At 42.8% G+C, this 24,550-nt stretch overlaps 3 protein-coding genes across 7 annotated transcripts; 2 read left to right on the top strand and 1 right to left on the bottom strand.

Annotated features, from left to right (window-relative positions):
* Positions 1-1,874: 1,874 nt before the first annotated feature.
* Positions 1,875-7,365, top strand: p2ry10 (P2Y receptor family member 10). 2 transcript variants are annotated; one of them, XM_019267099.2, is made up of 6 exons: positions 1,875-2,034; positions 2,165-2,347; positions 2,450-2,587; positions 4,684-4,886; positions 4,978-5,158; positions 5,343-7,365. In XM_019267099.2, exons 4-6 carry the CDS (start codon positions 4,711-4,713, stop codon positions 6,207-6,209), a joined length of 1,224 nt encoding a protein of 407 aa, XP_019122644.1. In that variant the 5' UTR covers positions 1,875-2,034; positions 2,165-2,347; positions 2,450-2,587; positions 4,684-4,710; the 3' UTR covers positions 6,210-7,365. The 2 variants fall into 2 exon arrangements, with proteins under 2 accessions (XP_019122644.1, XP_019122643.1); XM_019267098.2 differs by having other exon boundaries at positions 2,165-2,587.
* A 602-nt stretch (positions 7,366-7,967) lies between these two features.
* On the top strand, positions 7,968-13,610 carry gpr174 (G protein-coupled receptor 174). 3 transcript variants are annotated; one of them, XM_010732909.3, is made up of 4 exons: positions 7,968-8,231; positions 8,487-8,658; positions 10,515-10,901; positions 11,695-13,610. In XM_010732909.3, the coding sequence occupies exons 3-4, from the start codon at positions 10,602-10,604 to the stop codon at positions 12,505-12,507; spliced, it is 1,113 nt and encodes a 370-aa protein (XP_010731211.1). In that variant the 5' UTR covers positions 7,968-8,231; positions 8,487-8,658; positions 10,515-10,601; the 3' UTR covers positions 12,508-13,610. The 3 variants fall into 3 exon arrangements, with proteins under 3 accessions (XP_010731211.1, XP_010731212.1, XP_010731213.1); XM_010732910.3 differs by having other exon boundaries at positions 8,484-8,658; XM_010732911.3 differs by lacking the exon at positions 8,487-8,658.
* LOC104920598 (integral membrane protein 2A) lies at positions 12,906-21,056 on the bottom strand. Of its 2 annotated transcripts, XM_027281663.1 has the most exons (7): positions 20,980-21,056; positions 20,641-20,901; positions 20,149-20,286; positions 16,772-16,957; positions 16,564-16,674; positions 15,365-15,509; positions 12,906-14,239 (listed from the first exon to the last, which is right to left on the bottom strand). In XM_027281663.1, exons 2-7 carry the CDS (start codon positions 20,710-20,712, stop codon positions 14,145-14,147), a joined length of 747 nt encoding a protein of 248 aa, XP_027137464.1. In that variant the 5' UTR covers positions 20,713-20,901; positions 20,980-21,056; the 3' UTR covers positions 12,906-14,144. The 2 variants fall into 2 exon arrangements, with proteins under 2 accessions (XP_027137464.1, XP_027137457.1); XM_027281656.1 differs by having other exon boundaries at positions 20,641-21,020.
* Between the last annotated feature and the right edge of the window lie 3,494 nt (positions 21,057-24,550).

Raw genomic sequence — 24,550 nt, 5'->3', positions numbered from 1 at the left:
AATGCTTATTATGACTGGAGCAATGGTCCATTGTTTGCTTCTGAATGAGGTCTCTCTGTCTTAATCTGGCCTTAGACTGCAGATCTGCTCAAAGTCTCTTACACACAGCAAAGTGCACACACTCCGTGAACACTGAGCGAACACTGTTGACTAAATACCCTGAATCATCGTGTTACACTGCACGGAGCACAAACTGTCGTCAGACAGCAGATGCAGGAGTTTGGGTGTATGAATTAATGATTCATTTGGTGAATACTTTAATCTACTTTAGACTCCAGGAGTTTGCAGTCAGTACATAAACTTTACCACACAGGACCGCAGTGGGACTTAGGGCCCAGTTACACCAACGTTTGAACTGGCAAAAACTCAATGAAATCAAACCTTAACGGTCAATGTAAATCTGTCTTTGCTTTCGCATTTAGTTCGACTTTGACTTGCAAATTTGCATCGCTGACCAAACTGTCTTGACTGTGCTTGGTAGGAATGGAGAACCAGAGATCCCAAAATAGAGGATGCTTTTATAGCTTATTTGTTGTGCTGCACCATCCACTTTCCCCCCCGTGCGGGAGTATAACCCACGCCACAAAAGAGCAATTGTTTGCAGACAGTTGTGAGACAGGAGTCGATGGTAAAGCACTTGAACTTTCGCGTTATGAACCGAGCTAACAAGCCTGCAAACTCAGAATTGTGCATCTACTTTTTAAAATATTTATTGAAGAGCGAGCACAGTAAAGAGACGGTAGAAAGAAGCTCAGAGAGCCATTATGATTATGACTGTCTAGTGCTGGCATGTTCCAGGCTTGCTCGTGTGTTTAGCCTCTAACAGTCACAGTGCATTTTGGTGAGGACCAGCAGCGGGGTCATCTGTTTCTGTATGCATACAACAAACTCCATCTCGACAGGGGATATTGCATGTTGGACGTCATACGAGATGTTAGTACAAGTTGTTTATTCATTCTTTCATAGAGCCATGCACAGCGAGAGACTAATGGCCCATACTTAGGAATGTACAAGGTTTCTATACCTGCAGCAGCAGCATGCATAGAGAGTGTGTGTGAGTAATCCTAGTAGGCCTGTCTGGTAGTGTGAGTGATGTGACCATGTGCATCCAGCAGCAGAGACAGAGACAACAGAAGAAGGATTCTGGGATTTTGGGTATACTGGGGAGTGTAGAAAAATATGCAAGAGCCACCCTTTATCATTTGTGTCATGTCAAGATGTGACGAAATATTGCAATCGCACAATCCCTCGAATGCCTCTTTTAAAGAATCTGCCCCTCTGAGCGGTAGAATAAAAGATAAAACAGCGTAGCCTGCTGGTGCTCAGTGAGAATTGGCCTTTTCTGACCTCTAGTGGCTCAAAGTTGGAGGAAACATTTAATGAAAGCAGCAGAAAAGGCACAACTGTCCATTAACTGTAATGTGTTTCTTTGTGTTCGACATGTTTACCGCTCATCGACCTGTGACGTGTGTGTGTGTTAAGGTGAAACCGCACAACAGTAGCACAGGAAGCTTCGCACAGGCCACGTAGCTACCTGGCACACCCTGGGAACCTGGCAGTTCTCAGCTTCCCTGGGCTCTTCTTCACCCAATAGTGTGAAACCAAAAGGGTGTATAAAACTGCTGCCTTTTTGCTGAACTCTGGTTTTGCATATTAGAGGGGTGAGAGCACGTGAAAAATTTTTCTTTTAACTGAAACCACGAACATGTTGCAAATGACATCCACCTCACTTACCACAGAAGATTGCGAGAATAGGACTAAAGTTTCACAATTAAAAAGTCGACACGCAAATCTACCTATTATTAAATAATGGTTTGATATACAACTGCATTAAAACAGGAAGTGTTGCATCTGATAGGGGAAGTGGATAAACTCTTGCAATTTGTTCACAGCTCCAAACGCTGCAGGTTACAAACTGAGACATTCACAGTACGGTATAGTAGTGGAGATGTGCGCACACAAACTGCATGAAAAGACTTTCTCCTGTGTCCACTGACCAGATCACCTACTTCAAACATCTTCAACATTTCAGAGGTAAGAGGACTCTTCCTCTACATCTGTCTTTTTTTTTAGATAAATGTCTTTACCTGTCAATGTTGTCATTTTGTTTTCTTAATCACTCTCTCTCTCTCTCTCTCTCTGTCCAATACTGTGTGTGTTTTAGGCTTTGGCGCTGTTTGCTTGTGATGTCACAAATGCAAGACACGTACATACACGAGGGCAGAGCTTCCTCCTCCTCCCCCTCATCACCTAAAACACGGACAGACGGTCGCGTCTGAGAACAGCCCACACCAGAAAAGCACCATCACCTCGTGCAGCATTCAAATAGAAACCACATCATTGGCGGGTGAATGCTGACTTCACACTGCACACACACACACACACAGGCTGTTCACTCTGCTGCTGCTGAAGTGCAACATCGCTGTTGACCCTGTTTGTTACTGTATAGTTGGAGGAGGGCGGCATGCCTGTGCGTCAGCCTGCTGTTTACAGAGAAGTGTGAAGCTGCTCGAGCATGTGGTTGCTGCTGGTCACCCCTGGCACTGACCTCTCACCTCCGTCCTGATCACATAAAGAGATACACAAGGTAATGACACAATTTATCCTAAGAGATATAACGTCTGTGAGGCTGTCTCTTTGCTTTTGTGGTCTAGTGTCTAGCGGCTTTGTTGCGAAATCCTCTTTGACTGAGGATTTCATGTCGCATTAGAATGTATCAACATTTATTGTGAGTTTCATCTTAGACGCTTTATTAAAGTCAAATTAGGTGTAACGCCAAGGAATGTTTTGGATTTTTATGTCTCTGTTGTTGTCATGCAGGTTAAAATTGTGTCACTGTAGCACAGTCTGTCTGTTTTTAAAAATGTCATCAGTGGTTCTAAAACCAAAACAGAAGTCAGATCTTAGGAAATTGTTCAGATGTCCTACAGACGTAATCACCGTTCTGAGAAAGCCACCAATTAACTCATATGTTTGCACCAAAGTTAACTTGCGCATGACTTCCCTTAAACTCAAGTCTCAGGGCGTTCAGTGTTGCTGACTGATAACCCCAACAGCCAACAGCAGTGAGAAGTGGTCAAAGAAATTACAGTAAACTGTCGCTTCTCTTTCTTCCCTCTGAGGCTTGGCAGAGGAAAGGGTGTAGTCTCATCTTAAAGGAAAAAGAAAGAGTTATCCTTGAGTTGAGCTGCGCTGTCTGTCTTTCTTACACATTTCCTGATACAATCTTTGGAAACACAGAGTCATCTCTGATTTATTAGCCTTTTTTTTGCCAGTATGTTCATAAACCTTCATTTAGTTTGGCATCCATCAAATACACATATACAAATATTTTTAAAATCTTTGCATTAGCTAAATTGTACATAGAATAAGTAAATAAGTAAAATAATTCTGTTATTGCTGCAGATTATTGCGCATTTCCTGCTGAAGTATTTCATATTTCATTTCATTTATTGTTATATATTTCATGCAATACATGCACCAGTTTCTAATAAGGCAGTGAGCTATTAGTAAAAACTTTTTGGGGGGTTAACGAGTTGTGAAACATCTCACTGGTTGCTGTTTATCCTCCATCAGAGTTTTTTTAGTTCAACAGGAAGAGCCCTCATTAACTGTCATAACACTTAACCCATGAAAAAAAGATAAAGATAGAAGCTGCATCTGGGCCAAACATTAATATTTACACCTGCAGACTGAACGGATTGCTGCAAAAGAGTGATCCTTTAATGACTTATTAACATTAATTACTGTATTTTATAGCTAATTTCAAGAGAACACACATGTCTGATTGCTTACATGATATAATTTCTGCAGCCTTTCTATATATGTTGAGTAGGATTGTAATTGTATCTCCAACTAAAGACTTGATGGACTACTGCAAAAGAGGAAACACCGAAACAACCCATCGTGTCTGCAGCTGTAAATGTTCAGAAGTTGTTAAAAATAGAGTGAGCTCGAGATGCCCTGTCGACTTTTTCCAGAAGTTAAGTGATGCAGTTTTCCTTTGGAGAAATAACAGGAGGATAAACAGCCAAAGATGAGATTTAAAGTTTATTTTTGAATGGTGGCAGTTGGCAAAACAACTGCAACGTCTGAATGAATAAGTGACTAAACGTCAACACTAGGCAAGGGCAAGGCAAGTTTATTTGTATAGCACAATTCGTAAACAAGGCAATTCATAGTGCTTTACAGAGGCAAGGAAACACATTTGACATTAAGACAAGCAATAGCAATAGAAATAAAAAACAAAAAAAAGAAGAAAATCTAATTAAAAACATCAGAATGTCATTTAAAATCATTAAAATAGCAAATTTGAAAACAATTGAAAACAATAAACGAACACTAACAGGCACTGATAATGATGAGATAAACAGAAATCTTAGTGTGAAGATAGCCGGGCTGATTTAATCTGAAGATTGTGTCGACGATTAAAAGCTCAGGAAAAACTACTAATAGACTTTGAGGTGAGATTGTTTTGCCAACAACCAGTCAAAAACATTTTTCATAACTTGGCAACCAAAGTGTTGTTCTTATGAATAACATATCAGATCTACGAAGCATCAATCAATCATTTATTCATGTTAGAATGCAGCTTCAACCTATAAGCTCTTATAAAGACTGCCTCATTGCAGTAAAAGCCAATAAAAACAATACTTTTATGTCGAAACCTTTCTCCTCCTTCAGCTGTTATGGGTGTCTGAGTCAATTCAAATGAGTCTGAATATGTCTGGAACGGGAGGGGAGGACTCCTCCTCACGATGTGGCTTCAATATGAGCGAGTGGGAAAAGAGCATGGAGAAGATGTACACCTACTTCTACCTGCTGCTCTTCATCCCGGGGCTGCTGCTCAACACCACGGCTCTCTGGGTCCTCTGCAGACATATCAGGTGCACACACAAACACACACACACACATACGTGAAGTCTCAAACACATTGTGGATGCGGCTAACTCTCTTGTCTGAATGTTGCTCCTGCAGTAAGAAGACCAAGGCGGTGATCTTCATGATAAACCTGGCGTTCGCAGACCTGGCACACATCCTCTCTCTGCCGCTCAGGATTTATTATTACTTCACGCACACTTGGCCCTTTGGAAAAAGCGTCTGCTTGCTCTGCTTCTACCTCAAATATCTCAACATGTACGCCGCCATAGTGTTTCTGGTAAGCGCGCAGTAAACTGGGATATTGTGAAGATACTACAATAAAAACATGACCTTAGCAATTTCTTTTATTTAAAATGAAAACAGGAAGTTATTCCAGTCTGCAACCGTGACACCCTTCCCTGTTCTAGGAACAAACGTACTTCCTGTGGCTCTAAATCTGGTCACTATTTTTCTGTTTCCAGGTGTGCATCAGTGTGCAAAGGTGTGTCTTCCTGCTTGACCCGTTCGCTGCTCGCCGGTGGAGGCGGCGCTTCGACTTGTTGATCAGCCTCATAGTGTGGCTGGTGGTCGGCCTGGGCTGCTCGCCTTTCATTCTGATGCGGAGCAGCAGTCCGACCAACACGTCGAATCCTCTGGATGCTGCTTCTGCCCACTCACCTTTGAGTTCAAGCACCAGGCAGACAAGCATGTCCGGTCTAAATTCTACCAACGGTAGCTGCTTTAAGGACTTGCCCATGCGTCGTCTGCCTGTCTATCTGGCGGTCACCATGATGGCTCTCGCTGAGCTCTTCGGTTTCCTGATTCCTCTGGCCTGCATCAGTTACAGCTCCGTCCGCATCGCCCAGTCCCTCAAGCAAAGACAGATCCAGGATCAGCAAACCTCACTCAACTCTTCAGCACGCAGCCGACTCCAGTCAGTCGCCTCCAGCAGCCAGACAGATAAATGTCATGAGAGGCAGACAAACAGTGAGAAGCGGCGCGCTCTACAGATGGTACTGAGTTGCTTCAGCCTCTTCTTGTTCTGCTTTGCGCCCTACCACCTCAACTTTCTGCTCTATCTGATGGTGTCACAGGGCATCGTGTCTAACTGTGTGACCGAGCAGGTGGTGCGTCGTTTCCACCCGGTGTCTCTGTGCATGGCGAGCCTGAGCTGCTGCCTCAACCCTCTGCTGTATTACTTTCTAACAGCCGAGTTCAGGTCGCACCTCACCAGGCGCAGCTCCTCCTTCACCGCCTCGCTCCTCTCCTCCCCGATCAGCTCCCCAACCCAGCGTCCCGCACAGTCCAGAATGGTCAGCTTGGAGAGTAACTGCTCAGACAGGGAATAGCATTATTCAGATGTGTGTTTAGAGAATGGCAGCTAACCGTGACAAACAGATGAGTCACCATGATGCTTTCTGATTGAATCAGACAGCAGATGCATGAGTTTGCAGAGTTTGGGTGAATTAATGATTCATTTGGTGAATACTTTGATCTACTTTAGACTCCAGGAGTTTGCAGTCAGTACATAAACTTTACCACACAGGACCGCAGTGGGACTTAGGGCCCAGTTACACCAACGTTTGAACTGGCAAAAACTCAATGAAATCAAATTCCCCTAACACTAACGGTCAATGTAAATCTGTCTTTGCTTTCGCATTTAGTTCGACTTTGACTTGCAAATTTGCATCTTGACTGTGCTTGGTAGGAATGGAGAACCGGAGAGCCCAAAATAGAGGATGCTTTTATAGCTTATTTGTTGTGCTGCACCATCCACTTTTCCCCCCCATGCGGGAGTATAACCCACGCCACAAAAGAGCAATTGTTTGCAGACAGTTGTGAGACAGGAGTCGATGGTAAAGCACTTGAACTTTCCCAATATGAACCGAGCTAACAAGCCTGCAAACTCAGAGTTGTTGTTGTTGCATGTGGGACGTCATACAAGATATTAGTACAAATTGTTTCATTTTTTCATAGAGCCATGCACGGTGAGAGACTAATGGCCCATACTTAGGAATATACAAGGTTTCTATACCTGCAGCAGCAGCATGCATAGAGATGGACTCAGCGTCCCGCACAGTCCAGAATGGTCAGCATGGAGAGTAACTGCTCAGACAGGGAACAGCATTATTCAGATGTGTGTTTAGGAAATGACAGCTAACCATGACAAACAGATGAGTCACCATGATGCTTTCTGATTGAATCAGACTGATGTTGGACAGTGAGATGATTGCACACGTTACAGCTGTCTGAATGAAAACTGACCCAAAGACTCTCCCAGGAGAGGACATCGCTTTGAAACAATTAAATCTTCAATCAGCGGTTGAAATGATGTCTCTGTTTGAAAAATGAGTGAGCACACGATATTTATATAACCCAGCTTGTAGTTTAACTCCAGTGAACATGCTACAATTTTTAAATAAGCTACATCATAAATGTGAAAGCTGTAAATGTGAATGCGTTTGAATGTAACCTGTAAATAAAGCATGTGTGCGCTTTCTGATATCTCTGTGTCTCTGCTTGTTTTCTAAAATTGGTTTAAAGAGGTTTCCTCTCTGCACAACAAAATATGAAAACAGGTGCCAGCTCATTCCTGTTGTACTTCCTCTCACAATGCAAAGTGGTGAAGGCAGTTGCCGCAGCGCTAAAAAAAAGGTAACTGCCAGACTCTGAGCTCGGCTTGCAAACTGACAGCCGTTGTCCCCACGCCCACCTCCTCTTGCATCTGCTAAACCCAAATCTGGGTCTATGAGCCAACTCTGTGGCTACTCCCACCCGCAGGCAGATGCGATGCAGCCCACCATAGGAAAAAACTGTCTTATTCACCCACCTAAATGCACCCACTTCTTATCTCTTTCTCTAATGAAACGGTCATGTTGTGAAATATGCAAAAGAGAGAAACTAAAAGCAGCCCAAAACCATGTCTGTTCCTCGTTTTAGTATTGATTATCTGTCCTTATGTATTAAAATGTTTTCACAATGTTCACAAAAAGGACACGCATGGCAGACAAACGTCGTCCACAAAGAGAAAACTAACCATAATAGCAGAAGTTGTGGTGTCAAACATTCTTGTAAACCACTCCCCCTCAGTCACAGGAAGCAATATGTGTGCTAAAACCCCACAGTGCAGCAGAGACACAAAGAGAGAAAGACAGATAGAGAGACCACAGTGAGATATTACTACCAAAAACAATCGCATTTAATAAGAGAAGAAAGAAGCACGAGGGGCTGGAAACAAAACAAGAGTTTGAGAAAGAGAGAGAGCGGGATAGAGAGTGTGACAAGTATTACAGGGAGGGGAGGGCATGTGTTGGCTGATGCTTCACCTTTCTCCCTTTTGATTCGACGCAGCTTCAAGTTTCAAGACAGAGGTGAGATGCTGTTAATGTTATAGATTATTTGAAAACAGTTTGGTGTGTAGAGTCCGTTAACAGCTGGATGCCTTCAGTGTGAAGTCATGCCTCATGGGGGATCTCGCATGTTTCTCCAATGTGAGGAATGTGTGTTATGTTGAGGGTGTGAATGTGTGCCTGTAGGCCAGAGTGTCAGTGTGTGTGCCCTCATCTGTCCGTGGAAGTGTATCATTCATATCTGAGATTAAGGGGTTCGTGTGTGTTGTGAAGCAGCACACGTGGAGGGACCTGGGACCAACATTTTAAGGTGCTGATACACGAGGCCAGATGTGCTGTCTGAGTGGAAAGGCTGTAACGCTCCAACAACCCACAGAGAGATGAATCACGGTGGATGAAATAATGCGTGCCCGTCGGCGAGATCGGACTAAAACTGCTTAATCCTGAGGTAGGAGTGCAGAAATTTAACTTTAAATCTTCATATACCCCAAAGGCTGACACAGTTTTCCTTAATGTACTCAATTACCAACACAGTAAGATGATGTGTAGCTCCAGGACACAAAATATGGACTTCCTTGTACACAGATCTGTTGCTATAGGCCACAAGAAGGAAGTGAATAGTAATTGGTCATAATGAAAAAGTCCTTTGACATCATATCTGACAAGAGGCATACTGTACGTGCAAAAGTGAGAGCAATGAGAGACAAATCACACCAAAACAGTCGCTCGTAGGTCAAAGGTCAGGGTTACTAAAAGGAACACTGGAGTCTGCGAGTCCACTGGGAGATGTGGGAGATGTGGGATAAAAGGCAGCTGGAGATCAGAAGCCAGAAGAGTTCACATCTCTAAAAGCTGTCTTCATTAAACCAAAACTCTTCTACTCACTAATGCCCTCCATGGGAAACAGTGGTGGAAAGTACTGTACAGCACTGTGCATCCATGAGTGATTGTACTTGAGTATTTGCATTTTATGCTTTTTTTAAGCTCCACTTTTTACTTCAGTGCATGTAATGTGACGGCTGCAGCTACGGGTTTCTTTTCAGATTTGACATTAAAAACATAAAACACACCACATTGTTGAAGATTAACCCAGTGGCCTCCTTATATATACATTTGTGTAGAAGAATGTATTCTTTTCTGTCCTATTAATCATTTTATGACCCCTCAGACTTATCTTGTGACCCTATGGAGGGGCTCTGACCCCTCGTTTGTGAACCACTGGGTTAAGTATGAGGTAGATAGGTCACCAGCTACAACTTTTGCTGTGATATTCTAAATACTTCTTGTACTCTTATTTGTAATTGAGTGTTTCTACACTGTGTTACTTAAGCGAAGGATCTGCAGACTAAGTGCACCACAGCTGAGAAGCCCATAAATCATACTGTTTGAAAAGACATCCTCCAAAGGTTAAGACAGATGTTAAACAGATGTGCATCATCACTTGTTACTTTGTCACATTGTTTCCTTGCTACTTGTCAAGCTTCACTCACTAATTATGCTGAAACACTTTCACATGTCCTGCAGGGTGTGAAAGTCTTAGATAAGATACTAGAAATGTCTCGGACAGAACAATGGCAGGAAGCCTCGTTTTCTAATCTTCACATTTCAAAGGTCTGATCTGTACAGACATTTCATGTATTAAAGATCAACATCAGGTTCCCATGTTCTGTTCAGTCAAGTTTAAAGCATCTTCACAGCTCATTGTGCATTCTTGTTAAAGCACACACTAATGAAACCCAACCAGTAACCAATATTACTGTACATTTCCACTTGAGTTAAAACTTATTATCTGACGTCCATGAGGGTTTAAAATGGCCTAAAAGTTTCTAGAATATTCTGAGGAAGCACTTTCATTTTGTGCTGATGCATGATGTATTTTAAAATGGTGTACCCACAAGAGAGACACTTGTTTCTCTTTGTGTTAAGGGCAGGTTAGTCACGGTCTGACCTGTTAACCAGGCGGCTGGTCTGACTTCTGCAGTAAACATGCTAGTTTCACTTACGCTTCGCTCACTCTGTTTCACATCAGCCCTTTGTTGGCTACTTCGCAGGTGGAGATGCACTGTGTGGGAAATGTCTGCATCCTCAGTGGGTTTGCAGCTTTACTGTAAACGGGGCTGCAAAAGCTGTGATCGTGCACACATCGTACATTATTTTTTATTACATGGCTGAGTACATGCTGTGAGTGTCACTGGGGATTTGTGTCTAGACAAAAGGTTCTTTCACAACTGTGTGTGCAACATGCAAAACATGATGCCATCAAAAGCCGATTTATTGTAACACGAATATCATCCTGTTTTACAGATACCTGTGTTCACTCTATCTCAGCATGCACTGGGCAAAAGATTAAGAAGAAGCATGAACTCCTCCTCGTCATAACGGACAGCATGGATGCTCAAACACCTCCATCAACAGACTACGAGCAGCTTTCCTGATACAAGCTTCCTGAATTCAGCTGCTGGTCTGAACAGTAAAAACAGCCCTTGGCTTAAGATGAGCTTTGCCAACTGTACGGACAGTGAATCTTTACGCACGTACCAGCACGATATGTATTCAGTTGTGTACAGCGTGATCTTAGTGCCAGGCCTGCTGGGTAATGTGCTCGCACTCTGGGTGTTCAGGGTGTACGTGAGAGAAACGAAGAAGGCAGTGGTGTTCATGATGAACCTGGCTGTGGCCGACCTGCTGCAGGTAAAAAATCCCTCCGTCTCTTTGATACTTCATATTTGATTATTTTATCAGGTTTATATTCATGTACTTCCTCGTGCATGAACATTATGTAGATTCATGTTTTTTTAATCTGTTTCACCTTGTCTGATCTAATTTGACTAACTTTTTTATCAGTTCTCACTTGTGTGGATGGTAGTCGATCTTTAAACAGAGACGCTTCACTTAAAGCCCAAGTTCAATGTTCAAACTAATCTCGTTGTATCAGCTATGAAGAGGAGGAGGAACGTTTTTATGAATAAGTGAATGCTAAATTTAAAAATATGATACATCCAGAAATAATGAGATTAGATTAATTAGTTATAATTAGAAATAAGCAGGCCTATATGTCATACTCATATTACAGCTTTGGACTCTAAATTGGCTGTAGGTGAGAATGTGAGTGGTTTTCGACCTGTGACGAACTGGTGACTTGCCCAGGGTGTACCGCGCCCGTCACCTTGAGTCAGCTGGGATAGGCTCCAGCTGACTCAAGGCAGTGACAGATAGATAGATGATGAGCAAATTATTTAAAATCTCCCATATAAGGACGATGAAGTGTGCTAGAAACCAGCTATTGAACAGTTATGAAAGAAATGATGTCAAACTTGTTTTGTGTGACCAACAGGTCAAACTTCTCTTTACACGCCGGCCTCTGTCGCATGATTAGAATGAGACAAACACCCTGAATCAGTTTTTCTGATTGACTGACTGTCTTGTCTTATTTATTTAAAGTTCTTCTTTACAACCATCCTGACACTCTCTGTGCTCTCCTCAGGTGCTCTCTCTGCCTCTGCGGATCTACTATTACCTGTTTAACACCTGGCCCTTTGGTCAGTCCCTCTGCATGATCTGCTTCTACCTTAAATACGTCAACATGTACGCCTCCATCTACTTCCTCGTGTGCGTCAGCATGCGTCGCTGTGAGCTCATCATGCGCCCGCTGAGGTGCAACTCATCCAGGCGGAAAAGAGACATGTATATCTGTGCCTTTGGCTGGCTGTTAGTCTTCCTGGGCTGTTTGCCCTTCCCTCTGCTGAGGAACCCCAACAGTGACTCAAACTCTAATTCCAGTAACGGGGACACCCAAAAGGATTACTGTTTCTCAGAGCTGCCCATGAAGCCTGTCGGTATTTCAGGAGCCTGGGCTCTCCTGATCTTAGCTGAGCTGTTTGGCTTCATCATCCCCTTCATCCTGGTGTTATCCTGCACATGTCTGACCGCTGGCAGCCTTCGGCAACGGACAGAGGGGGCGATTCCTGACCGAGGGGAGAAGCGCAGGGCGTTAAGGATGGTGCTGAGCTGTGCTGTGGTCTTCCTCTTGTGCTTTGCACCTTACCATATCACTATGCCACTGGACTTCCTGGTTAAAGCCAACGCCGTGAAAAGCTGCACCCTAAGGAAACTGATTCTGCGATCTCACCCAGTCACGCTCTGCCTTGCCAGCCTAAACTGCAGCCTAGATCCAGTCATGTACTATTTCACAACTGATGAATTTCGGAGGCGATTCAGCAAGCCGGAGATACCAGAGGGCATGGCTTTCAGCAGGCGTCTGTCCTGTATAAGTGGAGGAGAGGACTTAGAGAACTAAACTCCGTGGAATAACAACTAAACCTTGAGACGAAGTGTAAAAAGTGTATGCATTCCTGAAAACTGAGGAAATACAATTAACATGCAAGAAGTGTGTGAAAACCTAGGAGCAAGTTTTTCTATTTATATTTCAATAAAAGGTGCGCCTGTTCTTTCTAAATTTGTACGACTCCGGTGAAGAGTGAGCTGTTCCTGTTATGAAGGATGACTTTGCCATCTGTGCCAACATCTCCAATATTCATCAGGGAATAGAGAATACAGGAAAAACTCGTGAACCAGCATCCTGATCCAATTTCATAAGTGAGCAGCTTGCAGAGGAGGATGATGACGGGGGTTAGTGTCGGCTTTACAAAGCGTTCAGTGGTGCTTTAATAATAACGAGCAAACAAGCCAAAAATATTCAGTAGGTAAAGAAATGCAACTTTATTTAGCAACAAAGTGAAGTTCATTTCAGTAGCTGCACACGACATTGGTTTTTATCTAATCTTCTAGTATTGTTAAAAAGCCGAGACAGAAGAAACACAGTTTTACAAGCACACTTCCTGTCTGATTGTCTTTCTGTGCAGCCATCGAGTGGAAAACCACTTAAAAATGACTCAAAGTTTGTTTTTTTGCCTTCAGTCTTTTCTCTGAGTGTTTAATGCAGATTCACTGCAAAACATGTAGCCACTTATAGTGAGCTATTCATTATAGCTATCATCTCAGGTCACGGGACTACAAATTCACAAATAAGGATTGAAAATCTCACAGAAAGTGTTTTTAAATTTTTTTGAAATTTCTCTTTCTAGCTTATTCACTCCTTTCACCTTCCGGGTTTATCGTCACACACAAAAAGAAGTCTCTACACAAACACAAACACTGCTCACATAGGGTGCTGGACTGTTCACCATCAGGTATGACACCATCGATTACATAAAGGTCATCGCACGGCGGGACAGCAGAGGGCTCTGGGAGCAGCAGGGCACTCTGGGAAATATCTACAAAAGTGGCGACTGAGAGCTCTCGTCTCGAGCATCTCTGGTCCATATCCTTAAAAAGACGCTGACGACCGTGTTACATGTGTACTGTAACTGTAACACATCTGCAGGGGGACTTGTGCTATATCACACTATAACATATAGTAGATCTTGTCAAAGGCTGCTCTAGTGGGAACAGTAAGCTGACACACACAGGCAGGTCCGATATGAATGACTTCTCAGTAACACGAGGATATTCAGTAGAAGGATTAACAACTCTCGTCTGGAGGCGGTTGAATGTTGTAATACAGTTATAACTAGAATTCTGCAGCAACAGAACAAACAGAAAAATACAACAAATGAAACTTAGTATATTCTTAGTAAGCAGGCCGACGCTGGTTATCAGTACAAGAATAACTACTGAATATTTGCGCAAGAGAGCTAAGACTTCTACAGGTTCAGGGAAATACAGCAGAGGAGTGGGGTGGCTTGAGCTATATAATGCCGTAACTTAAATTCACTTATCACTGGTTAAAGCAGGGGGAGGCAAAAAAAGAGTTAAGAGTTTTATACAAAAGTAACTTTCTGCTAAAAGTTGTTCCTTCCCACTCGCCTACTCCCTCCCACTCTCTCTCTCTGTCACTTTCTTCCATTCTCACACTTTCATGACCACGCTCTCCCATCAAGCCTTGCAGATCCTGGTCTCCGTCACGAACTTGTTCTCAAAGTGGTGGATGGTGAAACAATCGTCGGCAGAGCGCTTCTGGATGCCTCCACCTGACGGACACAAGAGACAAAATATGATAAAATGTTGAAGGGACTGCAGGTTTGACGCGTTTTCTACGAGGCAGAAACGACATCAGTGTTCTCCATGAATTATCAGTATTTGTTATTTTATTATTATTATTAGTTTTATCATTTAAAAAAGGGAGAACCAAGCTGAGGGACTGGCGTTGGTAGCCAAAGCTGCATATTTCCAGCGTGACTTGGACTGCCTGCTGCTGCCTGTGGGTTTTGACAACCATCATCACCACAACTGGGCCCCTGAATGACAGCTAATGTTGGCTAGTTAGACATCCCTCCTTTGTATATTTTTATTTATTTATTTATTTTAAAGATATTTTTGGGTTGTTTTCAAGCTTTATTTGACAGAGACAGCTGAATAGTGACTTTGTCCATGGGGCGGATGCTCTACCAACACGTCCCTCCTTTAAATTACGTGTGTAGGACCTGCTGAGGACTGATGGTGTTGAAATAACGACAGCATTAGTGCCTACTGTGGCAAGCTAAGCTTATTAGCTTCCAGTTTCACAGTGAAACACAAACATAATAGCTGAATGGGTTCTATTTAAGAGTTAATGTCAAAAAAGGGACAGACAAATGATCTTACATAACACATCCTATATTGGCTGACATTTTAAAGAGCTACAGCTTGAGAAGACTTGAAGGTGGGACAGCTATTCGATCCCCTCCAGTCTGCATGTCAAAGTGTCCTTGGGCAAGATACTGAACCCCAGATTGCTCCCGAAAGCTGCGCCATCGGTGTGTGAATGTGTATGAATGGTTAGCTCCTCAAACTGATGAGCAGTTGGCACCTTACATGGCCATAGCCAATGCCATCAGTGTGTAACCTCCCCATGTAAAACTAGGTACAAACAGTCTGTGTATAGCTGCTTTTAAACCAGCTAAATTTAGAGTGTTATTAATAGATTTTATGTAAATGAAACCCAGCAATGTCTGATGATATGAGTCAACGCCCAAAGAGGTTTGAAGTTTAGACACTTCTGTCATTTTAAATGTGCATCGACTTGCATAAAATTAAAATGTATGCTAATAAAATGTGAGTGAAGCTCAACAAACATGACAAAATGTCAGTTTCAGCCGTGCTGTGTGAATCCAGACCTGGCAGGCTGGAGCGACGCTGCATTCTGTAAGTTTCCTTTCCATCGCACAGCCGACGGATGTAGAAGCCCAGAGGCTTAATGTCATCGATACGCTCCGTCACCACCAGGTCCTCGTGCACCAAGTAGCTGCGATATGAGCCAGACTGAGACGAAAACAAAAGATTATGAATCATTATCAGACCATATTTAGTTTTTGTAACCAGCTCAGTAAACACGACTGCAGCATGGTGTGAAAACAGATAGGATGTCTGTCAAATTAATGAGTCATAATCAGACTTCTGCATTTTGTACATTTTCACAACTGGTAATGAAACTCGCTCATTGCACCACCACCCACCAAACGCCAAATGCTGTGCAACCTGTCACGGGCGAGAACTCGAGAGTGAAGGCAACTTAAAGTCTCAGTGCCTACGTACAGTTTTGGGTCGGACTGTTCTGAAACTAAAAAATAAAACAAATCTGAACCAGCACAACATTGTTAGAATTAAAAATCAAGTGGCTGTGAGGTGAAATGACAAAAACTGCAGTTCCTCAAACGTCCATTCAAGCTGGCTACAGAACGAGTCAGTCTCCATAAGTCCCCATGTTCAGATCTTCACAGCAGAAATAAACATGTTTACAGCCTGGTACAAAAAACAGTTTTAGTCTCTATAGCTAATTTCCCCATTCATGACAACTGTACTGAGGGTGAATTTATATACAACTCACCTGTTCAAATTATATTAAGGCTTAAAGTTATGCTTAATCAACAGTGTGGCCGCTTCAATTGACAGGTAAGTGCCATTACTGGTTGCTTATTTGAGCAACCAGGCTTCATTTAGCCGCCTCAGGTCCACCTACACTCCAGCCGAGCCGGTGCTAGCATCATTTCTCTAAGGGTAATCCCTGAATTTTGGATTACTCAGTCTGATTCATAGAGTTAATAATATCGCAGACTGTCTACGATGGGGGAAGGTGATGCACGCTGGAATTTTTTACTTTACAAGTAACAGAAATGTCAGATTTTCAGAGGATTGAAGCACTCTGTTTTTATTATAAATCCCTGGATTTCCCCAGATTATATTCACGGCTTATACGTGATCTTGAGCAAGAGTGGCATGTCAGTGTAGTGTTTCCTCTATCATCCAACAAAGTCTCTTCTACTGGCAGCTGTATCCTGACATCACAAGGACACAAAAATAACTGCTCACTGCTCACCATCAGCTGCGAGAAGAGGTCGATGAGGTCCTGAGGGGGGAGCACCACCGAGGTATTAAGAGGAATCACGAAGCAGGTTCTCAGAGTCAGGTCCAGATATGCGGTCAGCTTCTGCTCACACACAAACACACAAAAAGTCATCAGGAAAGAATTTAAACCACATTACTGGGAGCGCGAATATGCCGGGCATTCAATGTGTCGGTGTTACCCTGTTGAAGTCATGGAGGATGTAAGCGGGGTCTCCAGGTCTGAAGCGAGGAGGTGGGACGCTGATGACAGCCATGCTGTCAGAGATCTCCATCTCCTCCTCCACCCGTGGCAGGTAGTATGGCTGGCTCTCACCTCCAGCTCCGCCCGACACATCACTGAACTGCATCGCGCCGTGATACAGCCTCTGCAGGAACGTGCACACAAACACAAAAATAATGTTTGGTGTCCAAGTTTAGTTGTTCAGCTGAAGATATTTTGCATTTTTAGATTATCTGGAGTTTGATTAACAAAAGCAATATGGTCATTTGAGATGAAAATGTTTTAATTGACCTCCATGATGTCTCCACTTTATCTATTTGTATTTCAGATCTTAGAGAATCAGAGTGAACCGGCTGCATTAGAAGTATTGATGTGAAGGGTCACGTTGCAACATGTTTTTGTTTTTTAGGCAAAAGTGACGCACTACAGCCACTAATGGCGCAACTCTGTGTTACATGTACGGAAACTGTGGTTTGCATGCGGTTTCTAGTTTGCACAACAGTCGCAACAGGCCAGTGCGTTGATCAAAGAAGTGTAGATGAAGTTTAAACCACTGTAAGCACACACCTGGTCATTTAGTGCCTTTTTTTTTCTGTCTTTATTATCTTCTACATTGCAGAAGACATCAGAACCATGAAAATACACACAGTGAATTATATGGGGAACAAAACAAGCGCAAAAAAAGGAGAGTTTATTTTATATCTGAGGTTCTAGATGCATTTTTGCTTTGATGACAGTGTTATTTCATAAATATTGCTATTTTTACAATGCAAAAAATAATAAATGAGAACGTGTGACCAACATTTGACTTGCACTGCACCTGCACAAAGATAGAAGACAGTAATACCTAAGAAAAAAGACAATCCAACAGAGTACCGGGTGTGTTGTCTAGTTACATTTTCATACATGCTCACATGATACGAAACAACCGCCTAATTTCACTTGCACATCCTGCTGAAACTGAGCAACAGCACCACCCTGCCGTAGTTATCTTTCTCACAACGTGCTAGACGTGCACCTAATAATAACTTCGCCTGTGTGCTACCAATTTAACCCACAAACTGAAAAGAAAATGAAAAGTGGATTGATATAATTATATAGATATGCTTTTTCGGCCCGGCTACGTGCTCATTCATGATGTTGCTTCACCACTTGGGGCGTGTCGAGTGTTACCTAACAGTGTGAGCTTGAGCGGGAAAACAATGAAAAAAAAAGTGCTATAACACATTCTCTGGACTCACGGGACTAATGTGATATTTAAGAAGAAATGTTGTTTAAAAGGGAACTTGTTGCAAGATAAATAAACCAGAATCCCATATTTGCTTCTTTAATGTCGCAGTTTGTAAGCAGGATGCTGAATTTCACTTGAACTAAGGTGTTTATGTGTGGTATTAATAGCTTAATAAGACATTTTAGGCTTTGCTTCGTTTGCATAAGAAAAGAATCCCTGTGGGCACAGAGATGTTGCACTGAACGGGAGCCCATCCCACTGACAACACAGCAAAAATTATAAAAAGGGTGAAGTCTGCACTTTTTCCAGAGACGGAAGTCAGCGAGAGTCAGCGTTCTAGTTTCCCCATTGAGGCATCAGTGTTTAATAATGTGGCCTTAATAATTCTTCCTCAATTTAAATAACACACTCATCTCCTCTTCAAATGGGTGAACAGAGTGACTTGAGAATTACAGGATAACATCTGATACAGATCGAGCTACGATGAACACATGTTAATGCATATCCTGTATACGAATGTCCTCTGAAACCTGCAAACTGCTTCTGCTGCGACTGCACTACATTCACTTATTTATATCTTTACTTGTCTATTCATCTCATCTGTGTATTACAGCAACTTGTTTGTATGTGGTTTCATAGTTTATATCGCCTCATGTGTAGTGTGAATGTTGCTTCATTCACTGATCCTGTTCTGCACAGGAGACTAAGAGAAATACAGTCTTTCTGGTAAATTTCCAGAAATGTTACATGGGAAGTTAAGCTGGTAGATTTTGGAAATATTCCAAATCTTAAAATTGCCATAGAAATGATGGAAATTTATGGGAATTAACTGAAAATTGGGGCAATATAGTGAAAAGCTAGATCATGTTAAGATATCAGCAAGCTATCTGTGATTTGGTTATGTGATTGAGGAACGACATATATTTAACTTGCATGAGGTCTGCTTGTTTTAGTCAAGATTATGCTAAAATATATTTCCCTTAAACTATATTTCAAGTTCCCTGTTATGGGCTGAAGTTCAATTTTGTAAATTCCTGGATTATTCCTATAAATTCCTATGGAAAGTTTGCAACTATGAAAATTCAAATTTTCAAAGTTGGAAACTTCCGATTTGAATTTTGCAACCCTAGTCTCTCTTATCTCAAAGAGAGTGGGATGGATGACTCATGGAAGCAACTAGTTTGCTTTCATATCTTAATAATAATAATGGTAACAGTATTTTTGACATTTTGACGTTATTAGACTGTGGAAACAGAGAGACTGTAGTCACTGCAGTGACTTTATATGACATGTTATTGTCCATCCTGGTGTATTGGAGTGGCATTAAAAGGTCCAGTGTGTAAGCATTAAGTGTATAAGTCTTAAAATGAGCCTTTTATAACTACAATGTCCACAAAGTCCGTCATTTTGAACCACCGCTTTTATACAGACAGACTTAACACTGATCTAGATATGACCTTTCTGCTTTTTTGTGTGAATTTGGCACGACATGCTTGGAAGGACAGGGTGAGACGTGTGATCATTTGGTTGCAATCTGCAACCTCACTGCTGGGTGCCATCAAATCCTACACACTGGACCTTTGAAGGTCAAATGTGTTGGATTTAGGGGGAGCTCTATTTACAGGACAGAATATTCAGAACTCAGTTTTCATTAGTGCAAGATCTTTATGTTTTTCTCATCTCAGAATCAGCCTTTGACGCAGCAGGTCCACCATCATGAACCAGCAAGTTTCTACAGCAGCCAAGAATGGACAAACTAAACACTGGCTCTAGATATTTCGTAGCCACCGTTGTTTTTCCTTCATGCCTACAAGGTGAGGATGAGGTGACAGGGTTTAAATCACAGCGCTTGATGACACCAAATCCTTACACACTGCACCTTTAACACATGCACATGATTAAATATTGTGTAATAAAGCAAGTTTAAACCACAACACAGGTCGCTTGTTTAAATTTAGTATATTACACCATAACACACCCAATGTGTCACATGGTAATGGTGGCTAAATACCACTTGTAGGGAGACATACATATTTAAGTGTCATGAGATAAATTTTGTCATGATATGGCGCTATATAAATAAAACTGAATTGAATTGAATTTACCTTCGGGGTGAAATATCGATAGAGACATGCTCCCCCCACGATGAGCCCACTGAGGATGAAGGCGATGCCCAGCAGGGTGAGCAGACAGCGACCTGTGGAGCCCTCGTTACCCGCTGGAGCAGAGGCCAGCTCAGGATCCTAAATAAAAACAAACACACACATGGACACAAATGCTGTCAACAAGTTAATCGTAACATTGCATTAATTCTGCCTCAGCTTTGCCTCATTGTAATCCCGGTGGATGTTTGGCCTCTGCAGAACAGCTGTCCAAAGAAGATGGGCGGTCCCATCCTGTGCCGCATCAGGTGCAACATGGCTCTCGATGCATTAAGATTTCAATGTAAGCCTCTTTTGCACAACACAAAACAATACATAACAGGTGAGATAAAGCACAGGTCAGAGCTGACCGCTTGAGGCCGGTGCAGGCCTTGCAACCACACTAAAAATCAGACACCGGGCTCAGAAACCGCACTGAAGCCGCGTTTTGCTCACCGTCACTGCGGATGGCACCTCTTTGCCCAGCGCCTTCTGGGCCAGAGCCGAGTTAAAAGCGATCTTCACCATGCTTGAAGAGAGGAGACACGTCCGCTTAGGGTTTTTTTCTTCTTTGTGCAAACAGAAGACTTGTCGATGCTGGACTGCAGACTCGGCTTTCAGCAGCAGCTCTCAGCGCTGTGACGCACTTTGCAACCTCGGCTTTATCTAGCGCTTCCGGTGGCTGCAGGGGGATTAAGATGACATCCTGAGCGGAAGCTGGAGAAAGAAAAAAGTCCTTCAAACTTCAAGGTGACATAACAAATAAAAACAGCTGATCATTTAAAGGACTCTTACAGCTGGTTTGACCGCGACCACTAAAACCATTTATTGCCCCCGTGTGTGTGTGTGGCTCCTCTCCTGAGGGTTAATTTGTGCAGCTCTGCCACCATCTAGCGGCCACATGCTGGAACTGCAGCTTCCTCTAATTAAAACGCTAAAAAAACAAAACAGCTTCCATTCATTTTTAAACTTAATTTACTTTTAACTATTTACACTTTCACTTAAACCTGTCTCCTATATTCTGACACAAATATAACTCAATTTTGTAATAGAATAAAAGTCATATTTTGAGTTGTATAAAGTAGGCCATTCATGTCTGTGAATATTCCACTGTTCCTCCTACAGGCCCCGGGTACTACCTGCCAGTGTGTCTGCCCCACTCACAGTGCACAGCCTTCACTGCACTGTGTGGAAACACACGCCTGTGCCAAGGCTATACTGTATGTCTGACACATATCCTCAATCCTCTGGTCTGTGGTGGTCCTCTGCTTCCTCTGCTTTCACTCTCCTGACTCAGTTAAGGTCGAACGTATGAGTAAATAAACACTTACTGCCGCACCAGCGCTCTAATTCCACGCAACTCTGTGGCATCTCTCCAGCCCTCTGCACTGTAACTGTATCACACGCATCTCCCCGAGTCCCCACAAACACACACATAAGCACACACACGCACTCTGCGAGGCTATGATATTTCCTCTGTTAAACAGACAGATTGGACCGGTAATCACCACTGAAAGGTACATAAACAGAGCAGCTGATTTCTGTACCCAACTCCCCCTGCGTGTACCCCCCTAAACTGACTCTCCCTGAAAACCCTAAGTGGTCCTGAAGGCTTGTTTATGGGCTCGTCTTACGCTGTGTTTGATCTGAGAGCTTGCCCACACATGTATGCATGGACACACACACACACACGCACATATATACATGCAGCAAAAGAGAGAGAGGGAGAGCCAGCATTAGCAGTAATAGCTGGCATGATAAACAAAAGACTTAGATTTAATCCTGAGGGCTTCTCAGCATCACACACAACAGAGGAAGAGTTTTGAGGGGGGAAAAAAAAGCAAAGGAGGGAGCGCCACGCTCTCATTACAGAGGGATGATTGAGGGGTGAAGCGTGGGGGTGAAATGGAGTGATTCAGGGGGAGAGTAAAGTGATGACTGGGAAAAGAGTTTGCAGGGAGAGGCAGAGCAATCTGCAGTGTCTGATGCTTGAGTGAGTTTTCCGAGGAGCTGATTAACAGCAGATTAAACTCGCCGTCCACCCAGTTTACATCTCAAACTTTCTAACACGCCTGCTAGGTAGAATTTCTCTGCCTCCAAGAGCAAAACATACACAAATGCACACCCATGTTTGGTGCACAGGCACACGGAGGCAGCAGGCGTCATAATGGTGGATGGCAGGCGTGGATGATGGGAGTTTGAATGCCAATGTTTCCCTGTGGTCTGCAGCAATCGTCCAATAAAAGCAATAAAATTACACACACACACACACACACACACATGCCCATGTATACACAAACACACACACAGACTTTGCCTGCAATGTCAGCAAACTGTGAAAGTCTGCAGGGGCATAAGCTGGCTTCATGAAGTGTGAGAAAAAGAAGCTCTCATGCATGACATCACCCGCACGCCAAGCCAACAAATATGAACACACACACAGACACACACTTCATAGATTTGTCATCAATTTCAATACCAGACATGCGAAGCCGCAAGTGACAAATGACTTTGTCCCTTTGACTGTTCTCGAGCTGTACATGCAGTACACACACACACACACACACACACACACACACAAAGACCAAAAACTGCTATGGTAACAGCTGGCCGCAGAGTTGCATTGAACCAAAAAGTTAGACACTGCTCAGTGCTTCATAACGTCACTGACATGTCTTCATGTGGACCCACCATAATCACCATGTGTCTCGAGTGGGAGAACATTTAGTGGTCACAAAAAAAGAGAGAGAGAGAGTATATAGGAGAGAAACAGTGGAGCGGATCTCATGGGTAGACATGTGTTGGAGGGCAGTGATGCTTCTTCAAAGACCCCCACCCCTCAAAAAAGAAAATCTGCATGCATCACACTCTCATGATCCTTTGCCCCACCACACACACACTTTTGGCAATCGCATGTGGCTTTCAGACAAGGGTGACAAATGAGTCTTTCCTGTGAGTATCAGCTTCTAAAGCTACCTTCGCTCTCCCATAGCACTGCCTGTCTGCCTGTCTTCATCCTCTCAGCTTGGCTCACCTCAGGGAAATGTAATAATTTCATGCTGAAGGAGCTCTGGTGGGGTGGTTTGAGGGGGGAGTAACGTCACAGTGAAGATCAGGATTGGGTTGCACCGGCTATTCATAAGTTTGTGTTTAAAGTCTTAGCTACATAAGTTCTTAGTAACCACTGGCTAGTTTTTACGCTCTAGCATAGCTTACAAAAATTATAGTTTAGAGATATTTTAGGTAACAGTCAGTAGAAATACAGTCAGACTACATGTGTGCACTCTGCTGAGTCTAAACTTTCAATTAACTCACCTGTTTGAATTATATTAACATAATTAAGAGCGTGGCTGCTTTGATTAACAGGTAAGTGTCGTTACAGGTGGCTTGTTTTCACCTCAGGTCCACCGATGATCTACGGCCAGAGCCACCATAGCAATTTAGAAACTTGTCACGTCACGTATACGGCGTCCGTGCTTTATATTGTCAGTGTATGCACCAGTAAAAACAGAAGAAATGTCGTAGCAAATCGGTCAGTGATGTAAACGTAACAATGTAACAATGTTACTAGTATCTCATGGTGAAGCAAAGCTTAAAAAGAATCCAGTTTAAAGATAGATAAAACTTACTTAACAGTACAACAGTACAGTCAGGCAGCAATGTGCGTTATGTTTGTTTGATATGTGTTATTCTTGGTATTCCAGTTTATTTAATTATTAAACTACATTTTATCAAATGTTGGTTCAACCATATTTCATATTAGCTTACCTCATCCTCTCTGCACTGTTAAAGGTAACGTTAGCTTGTGGATTCAGTTATCTGCATAAAATAACTAGGAACAACTGATCTACCTGAAAAAGTGTACGTGGTGAAACCTAAATTTAATTTAGTGATGTTAAAACACTTCGCTCTCTTGACTCGCCTAACACATTCGATTTGAACGCTTTTGTCAGAGTTGTTGGAGTCGTTTATTGAGGCTAAAATAACATGATGTAACTTGGAATACAAGTTTTTATATGACTGAGTTCAAGAGGAATGGGTGTTTTTCTCTAAATATGTGACCTAATGTAGCTGTCTGTTCGGTCAAAAGACAAGACGAAGAAGAACAAGAGGGATTTTTGAAGGAGAGGACCAAAGCTATGATTGCAAGAGTGAAAGAAAGGTGGGTCACACATGTATGTGATGAAAGACAGCTCAAGGTAAGCAAGCTGGCACAGGTAGAAAGGGAAGAGTGGAAGAATGAAATAGGATGAAAGGGTACAGAGACGAACGGAGGGATGGAAATGGACGCATGTCTGTTATGTTCCTGAGGGTTAAACTCTGGGGAAATTACCTCATCATCATGAGACTGCTCCAGAGAGCTACG

This window comes from Larimichthys crocea, chromosome I (genome assembly GCF_000972845.2).
Source record: "Larimichthys crocea isolate SSNF chromosome I, L_crocea_2.0, whole genome shotgun sequence".
Taxonomy (NCBI): Eukaryota; Metazoa; Chordata; class Actinopteri; family Sciaenidae; genus Larimichthys; species Larimichthys crocea.
The sequence above is the reverse complement of the archived record's forward strand: the minus strand, read 5'-3'. Positions and strand labels throughout refer to the sequence as shown.

Excerpts from the sequence above, each read along its gene's own strand:
- p2ry10 (XM_019267099.2), top strand. The coding sequence starts at position 4,711 with ATGAGTCTGAATATGTCTGGAACGGGAGGGGAGGACTCCTCCTCACGA. Across the intron at positions 4,887-4,977 it reads GTCCTCTGCAGACATATCAG|TAAGAAGACCAAGGCGGTGA; the intron begins GTGCACACACAA and ends TTGCTCCTGCAG. Across the intron at positions 5,159-5,342 it reads ACGCCGCCATAGTGTTTCTG|GTGTGCATCAGTGTGCAAAG; the intron begins GTAAGCGCGCAG and ends TTCTGTTTCCAG.
- gpr174 (XM_010732911.3), top strand. The coding sequence starts at position 10,602 with ATGCTCAAACACCTCCATCAACAGACTACGAGCAGCTTTCCTGATACA. Across the intron at positions 10,902-11,694 it reads CTGTGGCCGACCTGCTGCAG|GTGCTCTCTCTGCCTCTGCG; the intron begins GTAAAAAATCCC and ends TGCTCTCCTCAG.
- LOC104920598 (XM_027281663.1), bottom strand. The coding sequence starts at position 20,712 with ATGGTGAAGATCGCTTTTAACTCGGCTCTGGCCCAGAAGGCGCTGGGC. Across the intron at positions 16,958-20,148 it reads ATCGATATTTCACCCCGAAG|AGGCTGTATCACGGCGCGAT; the intron begins GTAAATTCAATT and ends ACGTTCCTGCAG. Across the intron at positions 15,510-16,563 it reads ACCTCTTCTCGCAGCTGATG|TCTGGCTCATATCGCAGCTA; the intron begins GTGAGCAGTGAG and ends TTTTCGTCTCAG.